This window comes from Pipistrellus kuhlii, unplaced genomic scaffold, assembly GCF_014108245.1.
Source record: "Pipistrellus kuhlii isolate mPipKuh1 unplaced genomic scaffold, mPipKuh1.p scaffold_m20_p_9, whole genome shotgun sequence".
In the NCBI taxonomy this organism is placed as follows: Eukaryota; Metazoa; Chordata; class Mammalia; order Chiroptera; family Vespertilionidae; genus Pipistrellus; species Pipistrellus kuhlii.
The window spans coordinates 25,884,789-25,906,130 of record NW_023425595.1 but is presented as its reverse complement, the minus strand read 5'-3'; the positions used below and the strand labels follow the sequence as shown (position 1 = coordinate 25,906,130).

Genomic DNA, 21,342 nt, shown 5'->3' with positions numbered 1-21,342 from the left:
AGAGGTGTACTGGAAGTGGGAGCTGGAAGTGGGTCCGGTTCCAGGCGCTGGCTGGGGCTTCCTGATCCCACTTTGCGTGGGAAGTGGAAGCTGCTGAGGAGGCTGTCTTCAGGGGAGTAAGTGGGGCAGGTTTACTGGAAACTGTGCAAAGAGGCAGAGAGCTTTCCAGCACTTAAAAAGAGGGTTTTGAAAAACAAACAAACCTTGCCTCACAGGGATGAAGCAGAGGTTACTCATGGCTTTTTTTGGTGGGGGGAGTGGTTGGGGAGGGACTTAGTTGATTAACAAACTACAGGAACTCTGTAAGTGAGCCTTAGAAGTACCGTGTTTCCCCGAAAACAAGATACCCTCTGAAAATAAGACCTAGCGCATGGAAAGATAAGACATCCCCTGAAAATAAGACCTAGCACAACTTTGGGAGAAAAAATTAATATAAGACACTGTCTTATTTTCAGGGAACAGGGTAGTACCCTTTGGAAGTAGGTCCATAAGAGTGTCTGGAGGACGGTGTACTCTCTGCAGTGAGAGTAAATCTAATAACAGCTATCATTTGTAAAAAGGCTTTATTATAAAGCCCCTTTCACATGCATTGTGTGTGTGTGTGTGTGTAAATACTTAGGTAACCTTCCCCTTTGGGGTTATTATATTACACACATCACACACCACACACACACACACACACACACACACACACACACACACTCCCCTCTTGCTTCGTCTATTCCTTCCTCTCTAGGGAAGAACACAGGCTGGCTTTCAGTCTCTGGGCCTCAGTTTACCCACTGGAGGGATGACAGCTCCTTTCAGGGGAAATGCTGCAAGAGAATGAGCCTCTCTCCCACTCAGGTGCTCAGTGGGAGTGCAGTGAGTGGGACCTGACTGCCTCTGAGCATGGGGCAGTTCAGGGGGGTCCAGCATAGATGATGGGAGCTCTTAACATCAGTTTAGGGGAGGTTGTCTCCCCCCAGTGCTGCCAACTTGGTTCTGAGGGTGGGATTTGCCTCTTCCAGGACCAGGCAGGAGAGATGAGGCCCCAAGGCCATGGGCATGTGAGCTGTGCACTCAGGCTGCCCTCTCAACCTGGTCCTCAAGGCCATATGGCGGGCCCCTGGTTTACCACGGGGCCTCTGGTTCTCATCAGCTGCAGCAGTGTATTGCCTCCCTGAGAATCTGAGAGAGCAGTGAGCCAGGCTCAGAGAACAGAGGTGAGCAGCACTTCCCTGCCTTCCACGCGAGGTGGGAGCCCTGCTCCTCTGTCTCCATTGCCTCCTCTTCCTGCCCCGTTGCTCTCCCTGTATCTTCTTTCTTCTTAATTCTGTAGAGCTGTTTGCTTTTTAATTGTACAGTGTTTTCTGTTTTTTGTTCCTTATATAAACATTGATTAGTTACCTGATTTCATATCAAAGGGGGGACCATCTCCACGTTTGATTTTTGCAGTAAGTGCTTCAGTTAAAATTTTTTTTTTTTTTTAAAGTAGTAATGCACCCTAGCCCTAACCCTGCCTAGCGATGTGGTCCTGTGTCTCCATCTGCGGACAGTAATGCTCCTCGCAGGTTCAGACAAGTGAATGAATGAAGTCCAGACAGCGGCTAGCCAAGCCCTTCCATTTAAACTGTCGAGAGATGTGTAGATGGCTGCTGAGTGGTCCCAGGCAGGGGCCTTGATTTTTTTGGATATGACTCGAGGTTGACTCAGACGCTGTGGTTCCGAGGGCTTTGTTTCAGCGGTTACGGGGGCTGGGATCAGCCCTGCGTCAGCAGCTGCTGGTCGACTGGGTGTTTCCTCCTTGCGGATGCCTTGTCTGCATCTTCCCTTGCTGGAGCCCGGCGGCTGCTTTCCTGAAAGCCTCTGTAACCCACCACTGCCTGCGTGGGTGGGCTGCCCAGGCCCCTGCCCCATGCTCTCTCTCTCTTTCTCTCTCTCTCTGATTTCCCCTCCACCCCTCCTTACCAGATATATCTCTTTATGGGTAGGGAGGGGCAGTTTTCAGAGGGGAAAGGAAAAGCTTCAACTGCCAGCAGCCTCAGAAGTTGTCTTACACCTTCTGACCACTGGTCAGTGTTGCCTTTTGCACCTCTGTCTCCACGGTTCATAAATGTGGGTGAGCCCTTCCTCCGTCCTCTGCTTCTGTGCTGTCCAGTATGGGACCCCCTAACCACACTGAGATGCCTGTAAGTGTAAAATGCATGCCTGGTTTTGCAGACTCAGTATGAAAAAACAATAGTGTAACTACTTACTCCTACTTTTTATAACAATTGCATGTTGAAATGATAGTATTTGGGATATATTGAATTAAATAAAATATATTATTAAAGTTAATTTTACCTGTTTGTTGCTGTTGTTCTTGCACTTTTTAAAAAAAATGTAGTTACCAGAAAATTTAAACTTGCCCGTGTGGCTCCCTGGCCTGGAAGGCAAGTGTGAGACGCTAGAAGGGACTCCCTTTTCTCCTGTCATCTGTGAGGCCTTAAATCAATAATATTTTTATTGATTTTAAAGAGAAAGGAGAGGCAGAGAGAGAGACAGAGAAACATTGATTTGCTGTCTCCTGCACACCCTGTACTGGGGTTTGAGCCCACAACCCAGCCATGTGCGCTGACCAGGAACCGAACTGGCCACCTTTTGGCGCCTGGGACTGAAGACGCTCAATCAACTGAGTCACACAGGCCGGAACTGTTGTAGTGGTTTTTAACTGGAGGCGGTTTTGCCTTCCTCCCTCTCTGGGACATTTGGCAATATATTGAATATATGGAGATTTTTTTATTGTTATGCTCACGGGGAAAAGGGGTGCTATAATATTAACATCTATGTAGGGGAGGCCAGGGATGCTGCTATACATCCTGTAATTCACAGGACAGCTCTCTACAACAGAACGTGGGCTGGCCCAAAATGTCCACAGGAGCCAAAGCTGAGAAGCCAGGTTCTAGTCTACACTCTCACTTGGGACTTTGTATAGGCAATGACTCCAAAATTGGAGGCCCTAGCAGTGGTCGGCAAACTCATTAGTCAGCAGAGCCCACTATCAACAGTACAATGATTGAAATTTCTTTTGAGAGACAAATTTTTTAAAGTTAAACTTCTTCTAACACCACTTCTTCAACATAGACTTGCCCAGACCGTGGTATTTTGTGGAAGAGCCACACTCAAGGGGCCAAAGAGCCACGTGTGGCTTGCAAGCTGCAGTTTGCCAACCTCGGCCCTATGGCAAGCATGTCAAACTCAAAGGCTAACATGGTCCAAATAAATGAGGCATACGGATCATAGGCAGCGAGTTTAACATGCTTGCCCTAGGGCCATGGTCGGCAAAGTGCAGCTCTCAAGCCACATGTGGCTCTTTGACCCCTTGAGTGTTCTAAAGCCATTTCTTCAAAATAGACTCGCCCAGGCTGAAAACCGACTTCTGCGCATGGGCCACAAAGTTTCAATCGCAATGTATGTGTGCGCCTACATGTGATATTTTGTGGAAGGGGCCAAAGAGCCTCATGTGGCTTGTGAGCCTCAGTTTGCCGACCACTGCCCTAGGGCACAGCATAAATGCCCAGATGCAAGTTATTTAACAGGTCAGAATCTCTATTTCTTCATCTGTAAAATGGACACAATAATCCCTACTCTACAGATTTCTAGTTAGGATTAAATGAGATTGACATATAGATGTGATACATAGAGACCTCTATTAAATAGAAATTACTATTATTGTTTTAAAAAATCTCTGCCTTTTACTCTATTGGCTCTCTAGATCAACTCTTAGGATTTCTACATGCTTTCCAGATTTCCTCTGATAACCCAATACTCAACGTATTGAAAACTAAATTTATAATTTCACTCTTCCTCTCCCCATCCACTCCCTAAATTTATTATTTTTTTATGACTTTCAGTCTTAGTACACGGTGACAACACCCTTCCACTCTGAGAATCTGAGTCAGTTTCACTTCTTGCTTCTACCCCCTCACTCAAATTTTGTGATTCCTTGTGTTCCCTCCAACCCTCCTTTCCACTCCCAGAGAGTGGGACCTCTTCATCCAACCTGAAATTGGTCCCACCTCCCTCTTTTCTTTCTTGATCCCTCTATGTGTCTGGTGGGAGAATTCCAGCTCACTCAGGAATCTCTCTCTCTCTCTCTCTCTCTCTCTCTCTCTCTCTCTCTCTCTCTCTCTCTCTCTCTCTCTCATTAAAGTGGGAGCACCTGTAGGCAGGAAACATGACATGTACTCTATTTCGCTAGCAACCCACATGAATGAATGAACAAATGAATGATTGATAGCCTTTTCTTCTGGGCTCATGGATAGGATCAGGTCCTACAGGGAGTTGGGATAGTGGTTTCCGAATGCTTTATTTTCTCTTTAATAGTTCAGCAGAGCTTAAACCATATCCTCACCTACCTCTTCCCCATGCCCTTTACTGCCACTATCACCCCATGCTTGAGCCAGGCAAGCAGTGTGTTTGCCCTGCTTGGAGGATTACAGCCACAATGCAACACCCCAGATCCCGGAAGACCCATTGTCCATTTATGGGCTTCCCCAGACTGCCTGAGGGGTGATGCGCAGCCGCGTTCCGCAGGCCCAGGCCTGCCTCCCGGGAGCAGGTCCCGAGACGCCCAGGCATGTCTTCCTCTCAGAAACAGACAGAATTCCCATGCAGCTCCCAGCAGCCGTGAGGGGAGGCTTTCCAGAAACTTGCCCTTGGAGATGCTCTGATAAAGAAAACAGAACATGTTCTCTGGCAGGTTGTAATCATGGTTGGGCAGGATGGCGTAGGACTGGAGTCTCCCAACGTCTAGACAATGGTGATCTAGGCACAGTTTTGAAATATTTTAATTACAAGCCACTTCATAGTGTGAGGTGACCCACATGAAGTCACAGAGGGCTTATTGGCAAGTTTGCTCCCTTCTTTTGCAGCAGCTGCAATGGGGTCAGAACTGTAATGCACGGGCGAGAGCGGGCTCCCTGGCCTGGAAGGCCAGTGTGAGATGCCAGAAGGGATTCCTCCCTTTCCTACTGTTATCTGTGAGGCCTTAAACCTCCTGTGCTGGGGACCGCCCATGTGTACATACACTGGGGCAGGTCTTCTGGAGTGAGGGGTCCCCATCTGGATTTGAGGCTCTCCTGTACAGCTGTCTTCTGTGGGTTGGGTATCAGATGTGTATGCCATCCCCAGGAGAGGGTGCTACGAAGACATGGAGTTGCCCATGGCTTTGTGACATCTGAAGTTGTTTCTTTGACCTGAGCCGGGCTGTTTCGTTGGTGAAAGACGAGAAAACCCCCGCCTTTATGCAACTTGGATTCCCTTCCGTCTCCCTCAAAACCTATGCTTCCAAGCAAATAGTTTAACAAACAAGCTTGCATATGGGGCTGGGCAAAAGTGGCCCTACAGGTGTGAGTACACAAGACAGTTTATTTTTGTATTAGTTTCTTATTAGTTATTGCATTATTTATTTATATTGTCTTCTTCTTGTTATTCTTGATATTATTTAGTATCCTTACTTATGAGTTATCTTTTAGGTAATGATGGCTGGTAATTTAACCTACTTTTTCCCACCCCTGTGTATTAGATAATATCTTCCCTCTACTTTTAACAAGTCCATATGTACTTCACTGCCCATCAGCATTGCTAAGCAGATACAGACAACCTGTGTTCACACTAAATTGATATCATGCCAGGTAAAATGAAGTAAAATTGGTGGTTAATAGCTTGGGGCCCAGAGTTGGACAGATCAGGGTGTGAAATTTAGCTCTGCCTCTTACCAAGTAAAAGACCTTAACTTCAGTGTCTTCCTCAGAAGGAGAGAGATAAAAGTCACTGTCTTATAAGTTCATTTCTGCCTCATTTAAAAAGGTATCGTATTTTTCGGACCATAAGACGCACTTTTTCCCCCCCAGAAGTGGGGGGAAAAAGTCCCTGCGTCTTATGGTCCAAATATAGCCTACACATATACTTTAAAAAAAAAGTTTTTTTACTTGCCCGGCTCTGTGTGGTCTCTGTGTGCTTGCCCGGCTCTAAAATGGTTCTAAATGCTGCTGTTTACAGGGTTGATTACATGTGTTTATGACTGTGATGTTGGGTTTTAATGCACATAAAATATTTTAGGACACTATTTGTTTCAGAATCTTTTTTTCTTCATTTCCCTTCTCTAAAAACTGGTGCGTCTTATGGTCCAGAGTGTCTTATGGTCCGAAAAATACAGTAAATATGTATAAGACCACAAGTCAGTGCATCTTTTAAATAGTGACTGTGATATAGCAGTACCTCTGAGTGCATCCTGATTTGGGGTAATTGAATTCATTTATTCATTTGGCAGCACACCTCCTGTGGTTCCTGGGGATATAGCATGGATAAGGGAGGCAAAGCCCCTCCTCGGTGGAATGCACATTCTAGAGGGAAAGACTCACGTGAACTAGTTAACAAATGAAAAGAGATTTAGGGTCGCAATAAGCACTGTGTAGAAAATGAACAGGGCTTATGATAGAGGAAACAGGGTGGAGTCGGGAAAGTATCTCTGAGTGATGTGATGTTTGAGCTGAGACCTGAATGGTGAGAAGGAGTTTAGTGCAGAGATCTGGAGATAGTACGTCTTAGGTGGCAGGAACAGCAAGGCAATCACCAGACTTTGGGAGATATTGAAAATGGCCTCTGGGCTCCATGAACACCTTCCTGGACTCCACCCTTAAGGACAGAGGTTACAAGGAAGGGTCAAAGGATGATCTAAGCCAATAGTTGGGGAAAAGTCTAAAATATTTACGGTCTGAACCTTCACAGAAAAAGCATGCCAACCCCTGATCTAAAGTCCCTTCCAGGTCAGACAGTGCGTGTACCCATGAGCTCCAGCACAGAGCTAGTGCTGGGCACAGCAGCCTGGCAGGCTCCTGGGGCCCAGGCTCCAGTTGGGCTCCCCCACCATGATTAAGGATATCCTCTTCAAAGGAGTGTATTTTCCCCCAAGGAATGCCAACCACAGCCTTTGAACTGGCGGGATCACACCATCCACATCCCTGGATGGACTGGCCCGTGAGCTATTTGAGGTCAACATGCTGATTCCACTCCTGGGACTCCTTCTCAGGAAAAAGGAAGGGAAGAGAAGAGGCACCGAATATTGCTACCATTTACTGAATGCTCACCACAGGCTCTTTTATGAACAATTCTGCAGTTTATTGATGCCATCTCCATAGCAACCCTAAGGGAACGGGAGGTCTCTAACTTGAGTGTACGAGGCTGCTGTGCTCAAAGTCACACAGCTAGCAAATGGCCTTTGGACTTCAGAACCCCACCTGTCACTTCACCAGCATCTGTGCGGTTCCTCACAGGTGTTCTGTTGAGGTCTGGAGTGTCCTTACCTGTTTGTATGCCTGGATTAAGCAGTTGAGAGCCCTAAGCCATATCTATTCAGCACCTCCCATACGGGGCTAGAGACCCACTACAAGTAGAAGATAAAAGAGGCCAGCGTATTCTTAAAGTAAATTCTTAGCATGCATTCTTACCCGCCACCTCCTCCGTGGGGAATACTCCAGGCTCTTGGCAGGGGGGACCAGATACGGCTGTGGAACGGCCGCTTGTCCTTGTGCTCCGTGGGCCCTCAGCCCAGCCCTGGGCTGGCTGCAGAAACAGCTGCTGGGCTCAGGTAAATAGTCTCTCCTTTGCTGACCTCAGAGCAATAGGAGTAGGTGAACGTGGAAGGAATGCTGGCCTTTTCCCAGATCTGTTACTGGGCCCATCGTGGCCTTTCTGTAAAGGCCAGCCCGGGACGAGGTCAGCCTTGCCTTTGGCCATGAGTGGTTATGGGGTGAGTTGGCACCGGGAAAGAAGTCACCGTCCCCATGAGGGAGAGAAAAGGGGCCAGAAAGGCCCTGTCAGTTGGGAGAAGGGTGGCACAGAGGGCAACGTAGAAGAAAGAGCTGGATGCCAGAGTCTCAAGGACCAGGAGCGACTTCCCCTCTGCCCTTCATTAGCTGTGTGGTCTTAGGCAAGTGTAATGTGACAGATCTGAGTCTGTGCTTTGCCGCTAGATGTCTGGGTCCGAATACCATTTCCTTCTTCCTAACTATGACATGAGCTTGGGACTCTACTTAACCCTTCTGTTCCTCATTTCCTAATCTTGGGATGCTGTGAGGTTTGAGTGAATCGTTACATGTGAAACACTTAGATCAGTGCTTACGCAAAATAAGAGCTCAGCAACTGCCAGCTCTGTCAAGTCATGCCACCTCTGAGTCTCTGTTTCTCAGCTGTTACTGGGAAAGGCCAGGCCAGTTACGCAGTAGACACGAGTGAGTGTCCTCCAAGCCTCTGCTGCAGGGCTGGCATTTGTAAGATAGTCCACAGATGGTTCTCCTGGCCTCAATCGTGGCACCTGCTGAGTGAAAATGTTCGTCATCGGGTAGGTTGATGGCTGCTGTTGGCAACCCTGGCTGGGTTCTCTGGGAAACTGTAGGTGCCTGGATGCTGCCTCTATCCTTGGGTTAAGTTACCCATGATGTTGGCCCTTTCCAGAAGTCACTAAGTCCTGGCCAGGAAGGGGCATCTCGGCATGGCTGTAGTTTTCCTACTAGATTCTGTCAATACCTGCTGCTCTCCTAGCCACCACACCAGGTTGGTCCCCAAAGGTGCTGGCCCACCCAGGGCTTGCCATGCGGTGTGAGCAGCACTCAGAGGCAGGAGCAGAGCCCTGTGAATGTACTTACACACCCCAAACCAGGGGCCTAAGTGTACCTACAGCCGAGGGCAGCGTGTTTGCCTGGAAGGCTCCATGAAATGCAGAGCCTGTGGTGACTGTGAGAGGCAGGCAGCAGCCAGGCTGGAAGGGAAGGCAGAGAGGATGGAAGTGCCTCCAAGGAGTGTGACTGGAGAGCAGGCAGAGAGAGCGGGCTGCCTTTTTCCATGCCCTTCCTGTAAGTCTGAGGTTAGTGAGTGGTGTGTAATGTTACTCGAAAATACCTGGGTATGACCGAGAGGCAGGGAGTTAGACAGGGGCAGACATGTCAAATCGGATGAGAATGGCCCTTGAAGTCACCACAAAGAGGCCCTGCCTGGCCACCCCTTGGCAGAGATCCTCCATGGCTAGATGGCTAAACCTTAGGTGACTGCACCTCTCCTGGTCCCCTCTCTATGTCCTCCGCCATCCCGTTAGCAGTGTCCTGCAGAGTAGGGCTGTGAGGCCAGGCTTCATAATAGCATGTGGCTGGCCCCTTGGGCTTCTGCCCCGGGCTGTTTTGACTCGTGGTAACCCAGTAACAATCAGGGCCGTCCTGCCTGGGTTAGATAAGCGGCATGTCCTGAAAGCCAGGGAGGCTGGAAACCACACCAGGAAGTGTGGTGGAACCAGAGCGATGCCGGGAGGTGGCCTGTGGGTCATCAGGCTGGGAGGGCCACTGCTACCAGGGAGACAGCACACGCATGACCCTGTGTCTCTTGGCTCGTCTTGCTGCCCGGGCACGGGCAAAGGCTTGCACTGACCATGCCCAAACCCACAACTGCTGTGGCACCTGCCCAAGCGGCTGCCCAGGACTGACATGGGCTCTAGCTCCATCCGCCTGCAAACTGCCACCCGGGGAAGCAGAGCAAGCTCAGGCCCGATGCAGACACGGGCCTAGGCCTTCGTGTGGAGGCCCCTGCACGCAGCCTGAACCCCAGCTGCATTCTGGAGGCCACTCTGCACTCAGGGCAGAGAAGGAGTAGAAAAGGCCTCACGTCACTGACCACACACCCGAGGTCAGGCTTTACGAAGTGGTTTTGAGCACAGGCCTGGGACCCACACTGCCTGGGTTGGTTTCCAAACTTGACCACTCACTGGTTCTGTGATCGTGGAGAAGTTTCTGACACTTGGATCTCTTTTTTGAACTCCATTTCCTCATTTACAAAAGGGAGATGATTGCAACATGGCAGAGGCAGTTGGAAAGGAGAAATGCAGAAAGGGATCAGGACTGAGCCTGGTGAGCAGAAAGTGTTGGGCGGGCACAGTACGTTTAGACACGATAATCCTCCTCCTCCATGAGGTGCAGAGCCTGGGGAAGCAAGCTGGTGAATGCAGCCCGCATCTGCCTGCTGCCTCCACGTGCTGGCTCTTTGTACCCCCTCCCTGGAGTGCCCGCACACACAGCTCCCCAGGAAATCAGCGGCAGAATTCAGAACCGGAAATCAAGTCTCCAGACAGCTACTAGCTAACCCCTGGCTTAGCCCCTGGTTCCCCCGTGGCTCCTTCTGGGGACTGAATCCTGTTAGCATTCCTGGTACAGTCCCAGCACACCCTCCCACGGGTGGATTGAGAGATGTGCATGTCACCAAGAAGTGGGTAGTGTTTGCAGGGTTCCTCAGGAATGGCACAGGCATCTGTATGTGCTGGGGTCACTGTATTTGCAGGGTTCCTCAGGAATGGCACAGGCATCTGTATGTGCTCGGCCCTGGGCCTTGACTGGGGGCAGGTCCCCTCATCCCCTTTCCCCTCTTCCCACCCTTGATAATAGGAGGCCGACTTTTCCATGTGGTATTTGTCTCTCCCTGCGAATGTGGAGCCTAAGCTCCACCAAGCTTATCTGTACAATGGATTTCCTGCTGGTGTTGGATCGACCCTGTTCCCCGTTGGGTAATAAATTTATGTCGCCTGAGCGCACAGATCTGCTGACGTCTGTGATGCCGGTGGCCTTGGCAGACCCCAGCTCCCCCAGCCTGGGTGGGAATCTGCAGACATAAACCCTGGCTGATGTGTACTGAGCATCCCGGTTAGGCTTGGAGAGCCAGAACTGGCTGGGTGGTGAGGATGTGGGAAGTTCATTCATTCATCAACTGTTTATTGAGGCTCCTGTGTGCCCACCCCTGTGCTGGGCTCTGAGCAGACAGAGGACACTCCCGCTGACCTGGGAATCAGATGCAGATAATTATACCACAGGCAGCTTACTTCTGGGGTAGCACTAAGGACAGAGCTGGTGGGAGGAACACACAACCTAATTTGGGGCTGTGGGGTTGAGTTTTAATAAAAAGTTTTCTTTCCTGGCAGTAATCCTCAGCAGGGATAGCCCCGCTGGGCCCCAGAAAGGTGGACAGCTCTTTGGGGCTTGAACATATCACAACCTTTGCATCCATGGTGTTTGGACCAGCCCCAAATCCAGAGCACCCACTGTGGCACCCCAGGGATGCCCTCCTCTCTCCTGCCCCTCTGCCCAGGTGTGTAGCAGCGGGGGCATTTGGCCTCTCATCAGAATTTCAAGTTCCCATCTACACTATTAAAAGAGTAACATGCTAATTGACCATACCTTTGCAACATCCACCAGCCAATCAGGAGTGAGTATGCAAATTAACCCAACAAAGATGGTGGGTTAATTTGCATACACAGGCGCCAAATACCCGGGACCATTCCACACCACCCCAGCTGCTCTAGGCCTTTAGGCAGCATGGGAAAGTTCCAGTCAGAGCTAAGGCAGTGCCAGCAGCCAGAGGAAGGAAGGCCCATTCTTGCATGAATCTTCATGCATTGGGCCTCTAGAGTTAATCATATAAAGTGTGTTCTAAGAGGAACTGGCCTGGCCCCTGCCAGCCAGCCCTCTTTCCTGCCTTGGTACATCTGCACTAAATTTCCCCCCTTTAGATAAGTAGGCCCATTGGTATTTACTTTGATGTTAGGTTGTGGTATGAGTGGTGTCTCTGCAATTTCAGGCCATGGTGGTGGGAAAACTGAGCTTTCACAGATGGGATCCAAGTCTAGCAGGGGAGGGCAGGGTCAGAAGCAGTACACCAGCTACTGTGTGCACAAAAAATGCACAGCAGCCCCCCAATTGGTAGGAGGGGGTGTCCTGCCTTGTCCTGGGAGCAGTACTGGGTCAGGCATCCTGAATAGAAGGGTGCAGGAGGGCTCCCCTCCTTCTCTTCCTGCCCTTCCTCACCCCACATCCTCCCGCCCCCTCTCCATCTCTGGCCCTGGAGTGACAGAACTCGGCAAACAGGAAAGGATGCACTAACTGCAAAGAAATGCAATGAATTCAAACCTAACCCCAAAGCCAACCTGGGGTTTGGAGTCTGGCTTTCAGAAGCCTGTCATGGTCTGGCTATGTCCGAGCTGAGCTCGAGGCGCTGGGGGCATGAGATAAGATGTGGAGCTGGCCTCGGGGGAGTTGGCTCTCGCCAGTCAGCTCCCACCGGAAAGGAAGCCCAGGGAGCTGCACGCCCACTCCCGGCACCTCTGGAAGGAGTCCTATCTCAGCAGTGACTTCATTTCCCCCGTGGAGTGTCCACAGACCCTAAGCCACACGGATTGCGGTGTGGGAGCTTTGATAGGCTTGTTTGTGCTCTCCCTTTGGGACCCTGCAGGCCCCACTGAGTGATAACTGGATGATGGAATATTTGCTAGGGGAAAGAGAATGCGTTTTTGTTAGATAAGGTTAGATTCCTGGCAGAAGGGAAGTTTCCGAATGCCTCTGCAGTGTCCAGCTTTGAGGAGTGGGTGCAGCTTTCCTACCCTCTCTCCTTGCTGGGGTATCCTGAGTTATTTATTGTAACTCCCCTCCCCCCAGGTGAACTCTTACCTTGGGGAAGTTGCCCAGGGCTGCCTGGGAGCAGGGCAGGGTGCTGTGTATGGGTGTCTCTGATTCTCTTGTCAGAATACTGCCCCTCTGCTGTTTTTGTTTTTGTTGTTTTTAAAGCAGTATTGGTGTTCCTGATAAGATTTTGTTTGAATAAAGGGCTTTGTCCCACATAACCAGCTAGGTCTTTGTGTTTACCCTTCTCTCCAAAATGGCTGCAGCTTCCTTAGGGAAGTCTTATTCAACGTCACAGTGTCCATGTGACCTGCCATGGGATGTGCACATAATTCTCTTTGTTGTCTCTGCCCACCGTGACCAGGTCTACAGGACCAAAGCCATACCCCTATTTCTGTCATTTAAGACCTTCAGCATCTGGCTCCAGACAAACTCTTCTCCTTCTCCTCCCTTCCCCAAAGTATCCTTCTCTCCATCAATCTAGAACTCCTCTTTCTTTTCCTCTGAGTCTTTCTTCTTTTTATTCCTGGCAAACCAGAGTCAGAACAGTATGGTGGGCTCTGGAGTGAGACCACCTGGGTTTGAATCTCGGCTCTGCCCCTTTCCATCTGTGATGCCATGGGCCAAATATCTAGCTGCTTTGTGCCTCAGTTCTTCTAGCTGTGAAATGGGGATAATAATATTCCTCTTAGATGTGTTGTGAGGATTGAGAGCAAAAACACATAAAGCACTTAAACCAGTGCCTGCACATAGTAAGTGCTTGACAAACAGGCTGTGGTGGTGGAGTGATGATGATGATGACAGAAGAGGAGGATAAAGAGGAGGAGATGGTAGTGGGGGTGATGTGATTTAAAGACCTTCTCTGTGAAGTCTTTTCCAGCTTACCAAGTAGGATTAGCTTTTCCCCTTCTGGGTTCCACATAGAACTAGATATTGATTTCTACTAGCTTGTGTCACACTTGATACCATATGCTTTTTTTCTCTCATATGATTGTTTTGCTAAGATATAATTCACTTGCCATAATAAATATAACTCAAAGCATGCAGGTCAGTGGCTTTAATATATTCACAAACGTGTTCGACCACCACTATGACCTAATCCCCATAAAAAGAAATCCTTCATCAGCCACTCCCCAATCTCCTCCCCCTCCCCCATTACCTTGCAACCACTAGTCTATTTTCTGTCTCTGTTGATTTGCTTGTTCTGGACATTTCATATAAATGGACTCCTACAGTATATGTCCTTTTGTGATTCCCTCCCTCCCCCACTTAATATAATGCTTCCAAGGCTCATTCCTATATCAGCACTTCATTCCTTTTTATAGCTGAATAATGTTCTGTGGTGAGGCTATCCCACATTTTGTTCTGCATAGCAAATGGACGCTTGGGTTATTTTGGCTGTTACGACTAATGCTGCTGTGAACATTCATGTACAAGCTTTTGTGTGGGCATATGTTTTCATTTCTCTTCAGTATCAACCTGGAAGTAGAGTGGTTGGCTCATGTGGTAACTCTGTCTCTAACTTTGCGAGGAACGGCCTAATTGTTCCAAAGCACCCGCGCCTTTGTACGGTCCCGCCAGCAGTGCGAGGGCTCCAGTTCCCCCAGCTCCTCGCCAGTACTTGTTGTTGTCCGTCTTCTTTGTTACAGCCGTCACAGCGGGTATAAAGGGACATCTCAGTGTGGCTTGATGATTAATGATGTGGAGCATCTTTTCATGTGCTTATCGGCCATTTATATATCTTCTTCAAGAACTGTCTATTCAGATCGTCTTCCTGTTCATTAACTGGGTTGTTGGTCTTTTTGTTGTTGAGCTGTAAAATTCTTGACAATTGTGATTCCTTATCAGATATATGATTTGCAGATATTTTTCTCACCTGCTGGTTATCTTTTCACTTTCTTCATAGTAGCCTTTAAAGCACAAAAGTTTTTCATTTTAATGAAGTCCAATTTATCTCTTTTTCCTTTTGTTGTTTATGGTCCCGGTATCACATCTAAGAAACCATTGCCTAAGCAAGGTCACAAAGATGCACCATAAGCTTTTACAAAGCAATCTTATTTTTAATAACCCTACAAGGAGAGGGTAGCAGGCCCGTGTCACAGATGAAAAAACTAAGAGGTCCAATGCCAGAGCTGGGACGTAAGCCCAGTTCAGTCTGACTCTGAACCTCACGTCTATCTAACTGTGTCTCCCCTCAAGTCCCTTTACCTCTGCATTCCTCACAGGCCCACAGGTGGAAGGTCCTACCAGGTGCTTGTTTTGTTTGCACTTGCTGTTCGATTTGGGTGGGTGGGGTTTGCTGCTGACCGTGGGTTTGTGTCTACGATGCTAGAGTCACTGAGTGCCTCTCTCTGCTCTCACCTCTGCAGTGTCTCATCGTTGGGGGCGGACCATGTGGTCTGCGCACGGCCATTGAACTTGCCTACCTGGGGGCCAAGGTGGTCGTGGTGGAGAAGAGGGACACCTTCTCCCGGAACAACGTGCTGCACCTCTGGCCTTTCACCATCCATGACCTGCGGGGCCTGGGAGCCAAGAAGTTCTACGGGAAGTTCTGTGCTGGCTCCATCGACCACATCAGTGAGTAGCACCAGTGGCGGCACCCCTTGAGGGGAAGGGGCTGAGCTGGGGACACATCTCTGCACATTGAGGAGTCCCCAGAATGTTCCATCGTGCAAGTCTCTGAGAGCTCCACACATCCGGCTGGCAGGACTTGCTTTGTGCCTTGGGCCAGGCCCTGTGCTATGCCCCCCATAAGCTATGAGCACCATGAGGTCAAGGACTGTGGCATGTCTTGTTCGCCAGAGTACCTCCAGAGCATAGAAGAGTGCTTGACATACAGTAGGTGCTTAATTAGCTTCTGCTGAGTGAATGAATGAAATATGGAAAACCGAGGCAGAGGGACATGTAGCATACTCTGCCCCGAGAGAGCTCACGGAGGTTTTGTCAGTAATGAAATGTGCTTTAACAGAGGAGTCAGACTTGGTAGAGGAGTTCGGAAGAGGGAGCCACACGAAGCCATTAAACGGGCCAGGTTGTCGAGGGCCTTTTGGGCAGGAGTACTGCTGGTTCTGGGGAACCCTGGCAGCTTTTAGGACAGAGGAATGCCACCACTCCTCATACCAAGTTTTATTGCGCTTTAAAAGGAAAGCACATCATGATGATGTTCATTCCGAAAAGGAGGGGAAAGACAGAACATGGGTTTCGGGCCTGGGCCATCCCTGAATGCTTAGGTAGGGCGAGGTGAGTGCTGAGTCGCTTCTGTCCAGATGTTTCTCATGCCTGGGCCTCTTGGGGCAAGATCTGTGCAGACGCACTTTGGGAGAGCAGCCTCCCTCCTCCCATAAAGAAAGGAGGTCTTTAGTCATTTTATATATAGTGACTCATAATTGTTAGGGCGGCTCATACTATGGGGAGAGTTCAAGGTTTGGACAGATTTGGCTCCAAAATATGTCTTGCCCATTTTTTCCGTGTGACTTGGGTCAAATTCCTTACCTTCTTCAAGATGCACTTTTGTCTCCCATAAATGTGATTAATACCTGCCTACCAGGATTGCTGAGGAATGAATAAGGTCAAGTTTGTAATGTACTTATCATTGTACCTGGTGCATAGTAACTACTCAGGAAATGCTTAACATCTAACCATGTACAGTGAGCAAGAAGCAGCCAGGGTCTCAAGGTTCAAAATTCAGAATTCAAAACATGGGTGGGAAGAGAATCCTGAAAACTATGTTTTTTATGAGAATAAGAACTGATAGGAAACGGGCATGGGATTCAAGTGGGAATGCCTGGAGAGAATGATCAGCTTCACAGGGTGTAATTTAGCCAGATGCAGGAGAACTTACCAGAAGCGGCTCCAGAGTTTATCCCTGCTCTGAGATGAGAAAATTCCATGAGTCCATTGGAAAGTAATTTGGATTTGCCCAGAAAGTTGCTGGGTCAGCTTTCAGGATATTCCTTACCACCCATTGGAAGAATGTATGCTGGTTAGCACTTAACAACAACATTGAGCACCACTTTCTCATCAGACCTTCCCTAGAGGCAGAGCCGGCACGGGAGGCCTGGGAGGGCCCCAGGGCTGTTGTGTTGCCTTCTGGGCCAGCAGCCCCTCTCTGCTCCCAATTAATCCCTAGTCCTTGGGACTACCCCAGTGTGCAGGAGAACTGGCAGTAGTGTGGAACCAAGATTCAGAGTGATCATTGTCAAGGGCAGCCCCAGTGCCTGTGAGAAGGGAAGCAGGTATAATTTATTGAGCACCTACTGTGTGCTGGAAACATATAGCCCAGGCCCATTTCCAGGCCCAGCTGATCGGCTTCCTTTCTGACGGACCAGGGTCTCCAACCCCAGCTGTGTCCTGGACCTCAGCATTGCACAGCTGTTCTCAACTTGTCCTGTGTCAGCATCTTCCTCCAGTTCCCACAGTAGCTGTTCCAAACCTCCACCACAGCCTCCTCATTCATAGCAGCTGGCCTCCCTCCCATGCTCTGGGGAAGAGAAGCCACCAGCAGGGACTTCCCATTCCAGCCCCTTCTCCTTCCTGCTCTACCCGTGTACTTACTCCTTCTTTTAACCCAATGTCAGAGGCAGAGCTGACCACCCCCTCTCCACACTGCTCCCTCTTGATTCCTTCTTCCCTTTTCACCTGCCCCATTACTTAGTCTTCCCACTTCTTACCTCACACTGCCCCTCCTCTGTCCTTTGTTGTTGCCCATCACTTTTCTTTACTTCCAAGTATTTATTCTAGAAAGAGATGTAGACTTTGTCTATACTTTCCATTCACGCCTCCTTGCATTGTGGTCTGATTTCTTCTTGACCACTGAGCACATGAGCTTTTCACCAAGGTCTCCAGAAGCTTCCTAGCTCCCAAGTGCCCTGGCCTCCCATAGTCTCCATATTCCTTCATCTCTCCAGGGATGTGGTACTCTTGGTCCCTCCTCCTCTCTAGGCATTCAGGATTGCAGCTCTGCCCCCACCGCCATGCCCCGCCCCATTCTGTATACCTGTGTTTCCCGCATTAGAGGGGGTATGTCCTATCTTCTGGACCTAACATGACACCTGGCTCAATGTAGATGTTCAGTAAATGTTAAATGAGCAAAGCCCACGAAATACAGAGGAACCCAAGAGAGTTTAAAACTGTACTCTACAAATATATATGCGGAGGCAACCATGTTTGTGCTGAAGAGTAGGGGACAAAGTAGAGAAACAGGGTGCCCCCATATTGGGGGTTTCAGATAAGAAGTTGAGAACATAAGTCCAGCTTTTTTTGTTTGTTAATTCTCTCTCGAGGATATTTTTCCCATTGATTTTTCAAAGAGAGTGGAAGGAAAGAGTGGGAGGGAGGGGGAGAGAGAGTGGTGGAAAGACAGTGAGTGAGAGAGAAACAAAGACACATTGATTGGTTGCCTCTTGCACACACCCTGATTGGAGCTAGGGATTGAACCTGCAACCATGTACATGCCCCTTGACCAGAAATCAAACTTGTGACCCTTTGGTGCACAGGCCAATAATCTAACCACTGAGCACACTGGCCAGGGTATGAGCCCAGCTTTGTGGAGAGAATTCCCCACCTCATTCCTTACCCTGGATGGCTAGGAGCTTAGGTTTAGGTTACCAAAGAATGATCCAGTTGATGGATGATTTTACTTGAGGTCGGTCTCTCTCTCTCTCTCTCCTGTTTTTTCATCTTTATCTTACTAAACCCAGAGCCCAGATGAGGAAGGAGGCAGGAACGAGAGCCTCCATCATTATAGCGTGATCTGACAGCTAGAGCACAGTCTTAGAATCAGGCAGAGCTGGGTCCACATTCTAGTCTGGCTTCCATGTGACCCTGAGCAAGTCATTTAGCCTCATTAACCCTCAATTTCTCATTTATAAAATGAGAATAATTATCCCAAAGGGGCACTGTAAGGGTTAAATGAGAAGACACAGAGTACATGACACATAAGTAGTGCCCAGTAGTAATCATTATTGATATATTGCTATACTCAGTGATCACTGAGCAGCGATTATATAATATTCTATATACAAGAGGCATCCAGGCATTGCTTCTGACAGCTTGTCTCTGCTTCCCTTCCTTTCTAACAGGTATTCGTCAGTTACAGCTCATCCTATTCAAGGTCGCCCTGATCTTGGGAGTTGAAATCCATGTGAATGTGGAGTTTGTGAAAGTTCTGGAGCCACCCGAAGATCAAGAAAACCACAGTAAATATAACTTTCCTCTTCTGTCTAGAAATGAGACATTGTAAGATGGAAATTACATCTGCAGCTCTCAAGAATTTGACAGTTATTCTTATTTGGAGCTGTTTGACATAATTTCATCATTGGCTATTTTACCTTTATTTTTATTTTTATTTTTTTTACCATTGCTATCACTTTAGGTTTGCTCTTCAGCTCCCAGGGGATATATTATTAAGCCATAAAACCTGTAATTTGATTATCCTGTCACTAGTAGGCACCACTTTGACAAAGGAAGTCAAATCAGGAGTAGGCTGGAAGACAGATTTGGTTATCTGGTCAAGTCCATTCACATGCTCTTCAAGCTGTGTACACGCAGATATGAGGATACACTTGATGTACCTGTAGTATTAGAGTCTACTAAAGAATGTCAAGTTTCTAGAGCAAATATGAAATACATGTTTCAAATATTATTTGGTATATAATATTTTTAAGCTTTATCGAAGTCTAATTTACAAATCATAAAATTTACCCATTGTAGTTTTGTCTTATTTAGCAAACCCTCCTTTTGTAGAGTGTGTATGTAAATTCTGATTCTGTCTGTACACTATGGTCAGAGGGTTTGCTTATGATGCCTTTGCATTGTCCTCATCAAATCTTCTCCTGCCTGGACAGGGCTCTCAGTTTTGAGCCAGATAGTGTTGGAGACCTCACAGTTTCACACCCAGCACAACTCTGATTTCTCCTGTCTTAGCTGGAATATCGAGAGCTTAGGGGAGGTGTTATTTGGCTTTTGTCACTGGGCATCAGTTAAACTCTGAGACCCATGTGCTGTTCATCTTTCCCAGACCTCCAGTGGATCTTAAATTCTGATTATGAGTAGCCATCAACGTTTCATTTAAATATGGTTTCATAAAAGACTGTGTGCTGCACAATGGAACCTTTTTCATAATGAAGTAGGAATTCAAACTGGTTTCATTACACCCTGCATATCCTTTTGGGTCTATTCAGCAATGGAAGGGCCCTGAGGAATGTGGGGAATATAAAAGAACATGGTAGAATCTGTTAAAAAAAAAAAAGAAAAAAGAAAAGAAAAGAAAAGAAAAAGGATGCAAGTGAGACTGGTTTGAGAATCATTGAGGATAGACTCCCAGCCTTTATAGAAACCAATAAGACCAGGCATGGAGTTGGTGCTGCTGGTTTACTTCATCTTGGACTGAACTGAGACTAAAGCCAGATTCCAGTGTGAATCTGGGCAGCGCCGGGTCTTTCCTCTGGAAGCTCCATCTGGGGCACCTACACCAGGGGGCATGGTCCCTTTCTCCTGGCCAACACAGAGGGGGTATAATCACTCTCTCTTCCCACCACTCTCTGTGCCAACTCATCTCCCTTTTCTGTTTTGTTAGAAATTGGCTGGCGGGCAGAATTTCTCCCTGCTGACCACTCCCTGTCAGAGTTCGAGTTCGATGTCATCATTGGTGCTGATGGCCGCAGGAACTCACTGGAAGGTGAAGACTCTTCTTTTTGGGGCCCAGGATGGGGAAACAAGTGGGAGGGGTTGTATCTGGAAGGGGGTGGAGAAAAGGGGGCAAGGTGACAGGTGCCAAAACTGGAAGGGGTCTTGATAGAAGGCAGACCACCTTGTCGTGCCTGAGGTGAGCATCTAGAGAGCAGCCATTTAATTCTCTCTGAACCTTGGTTTTTCCAACTAAAATGTGGAAAATCAATCCCTGTTAAAGCATTGTTACAAGGGCTGGGAAAGGACTCCTATGTACAGAGGCTTTGTTAAGGTTAAATGCCATAAAAATTAAAAGAAAAAATCCACCTGCCTTTATTGAACATACCTGCCAATGTTCAAGCCATGGTGCTAAGCACTTTCCCACTGACTTCATCTCAGAAAAGCATGTGTATATTATTAATGGCATCAGTTTGCTGTTGACTGCAGGGCCTCCCAAATGTAGCTGGCTGGTCAGGAACTTGGGCTTGCAATTGGCCTCTGAAGTGGAGGGCAGTTTTGTGGGACTGAGCCCTTCGCCTGCAGAATCTAATGTTGTATCTGGGTGGACAGTGTCAGAATGAGATGAATTATAGAACCCCCAGCTGGAGTCCTAGAATTGCTTGTTGGTGTAGGGAGGAAAAGAAAACAAATTGTAATTGAATATAGAGTTCTTACTGCCATTAAAAAGAAATTCCAATGTAAACCATTGAGAACTGTAAGGACCCCAAGGAATCACTGTACTATCGAATATATTAATTGCAATTTAGAATGTTATCTGTTTATCATACTTTTATTGAATGTATGATAAGTGCCAGCCACTAGACTTGAGTTAGGAAGAAATTTTGTTTTTTGTGTGTGTTTTTAACAGTATTTTTATTAACTTCAGAGAGGAAGGGAGAGAGAGATAGAAACATTAATGAGGAGAGAGAATCATTGATCAGCTGCTTCCTGCACACTCCCTACTGAGCCCATAGCCAGGGATCAAACCATGACCTCCTGGTTCATAGATCAATGCTCAAGCACTGAGCTAGCTACACGGGGTGGGCAGAAAATTTGTTGTTTCTGTTTCTGCCCACAGGAATTCAATATCATACTCCTATTTTTCATAGGGGGGGGGTTAAAAAACATAAAAATGTTAACAAAGGTTTTAATTGTATGAGTTTACACTGCACATGAATCTAACACATCCTGAACAGGATAGGTGTCTGTCAGAGAACATCAC

General features: G+C 47.9%; 1 protein-coding gene across 10 annotated transcripts in view; it reads left to right on the top strand.

The window, feature by feature from the left end:
- MICAL2 (microtubule associated monooxygenase, calponin and LIM domain containing 2) overlaps positions 1 to 21,342 on the top strand; it is a 195,337-nt gene that overhangs the window by 67,217 nt on the left and 106,778 nt on the right. For all 10 annotated transcript variants that reach the window (XR_006740833.1, XM_045577654.1, XM_045577653.1 and 7 more), the window contains exons 4-6: positions 14,822 to 15,029; positions 18,533 to 18,649; positions 20,029 to 20,130. Coding sequence is in view for 9 of the 10 variants with exons in the window: in XM_045577654.1 (XP_045433610.1) it covers positions 14,822 to 15,029; positions 18,533 to 18,649; positions 20,029 to 20,130 (427 nt within the window). In the remaining variant the exon portion in view is untranslated. The remainder of the gene's footprint in view (positions 1 to 14,821; positions 15,030 to 18,532; positions 18,650 to 20,028; positions 20,131 to 21,342) is intronic.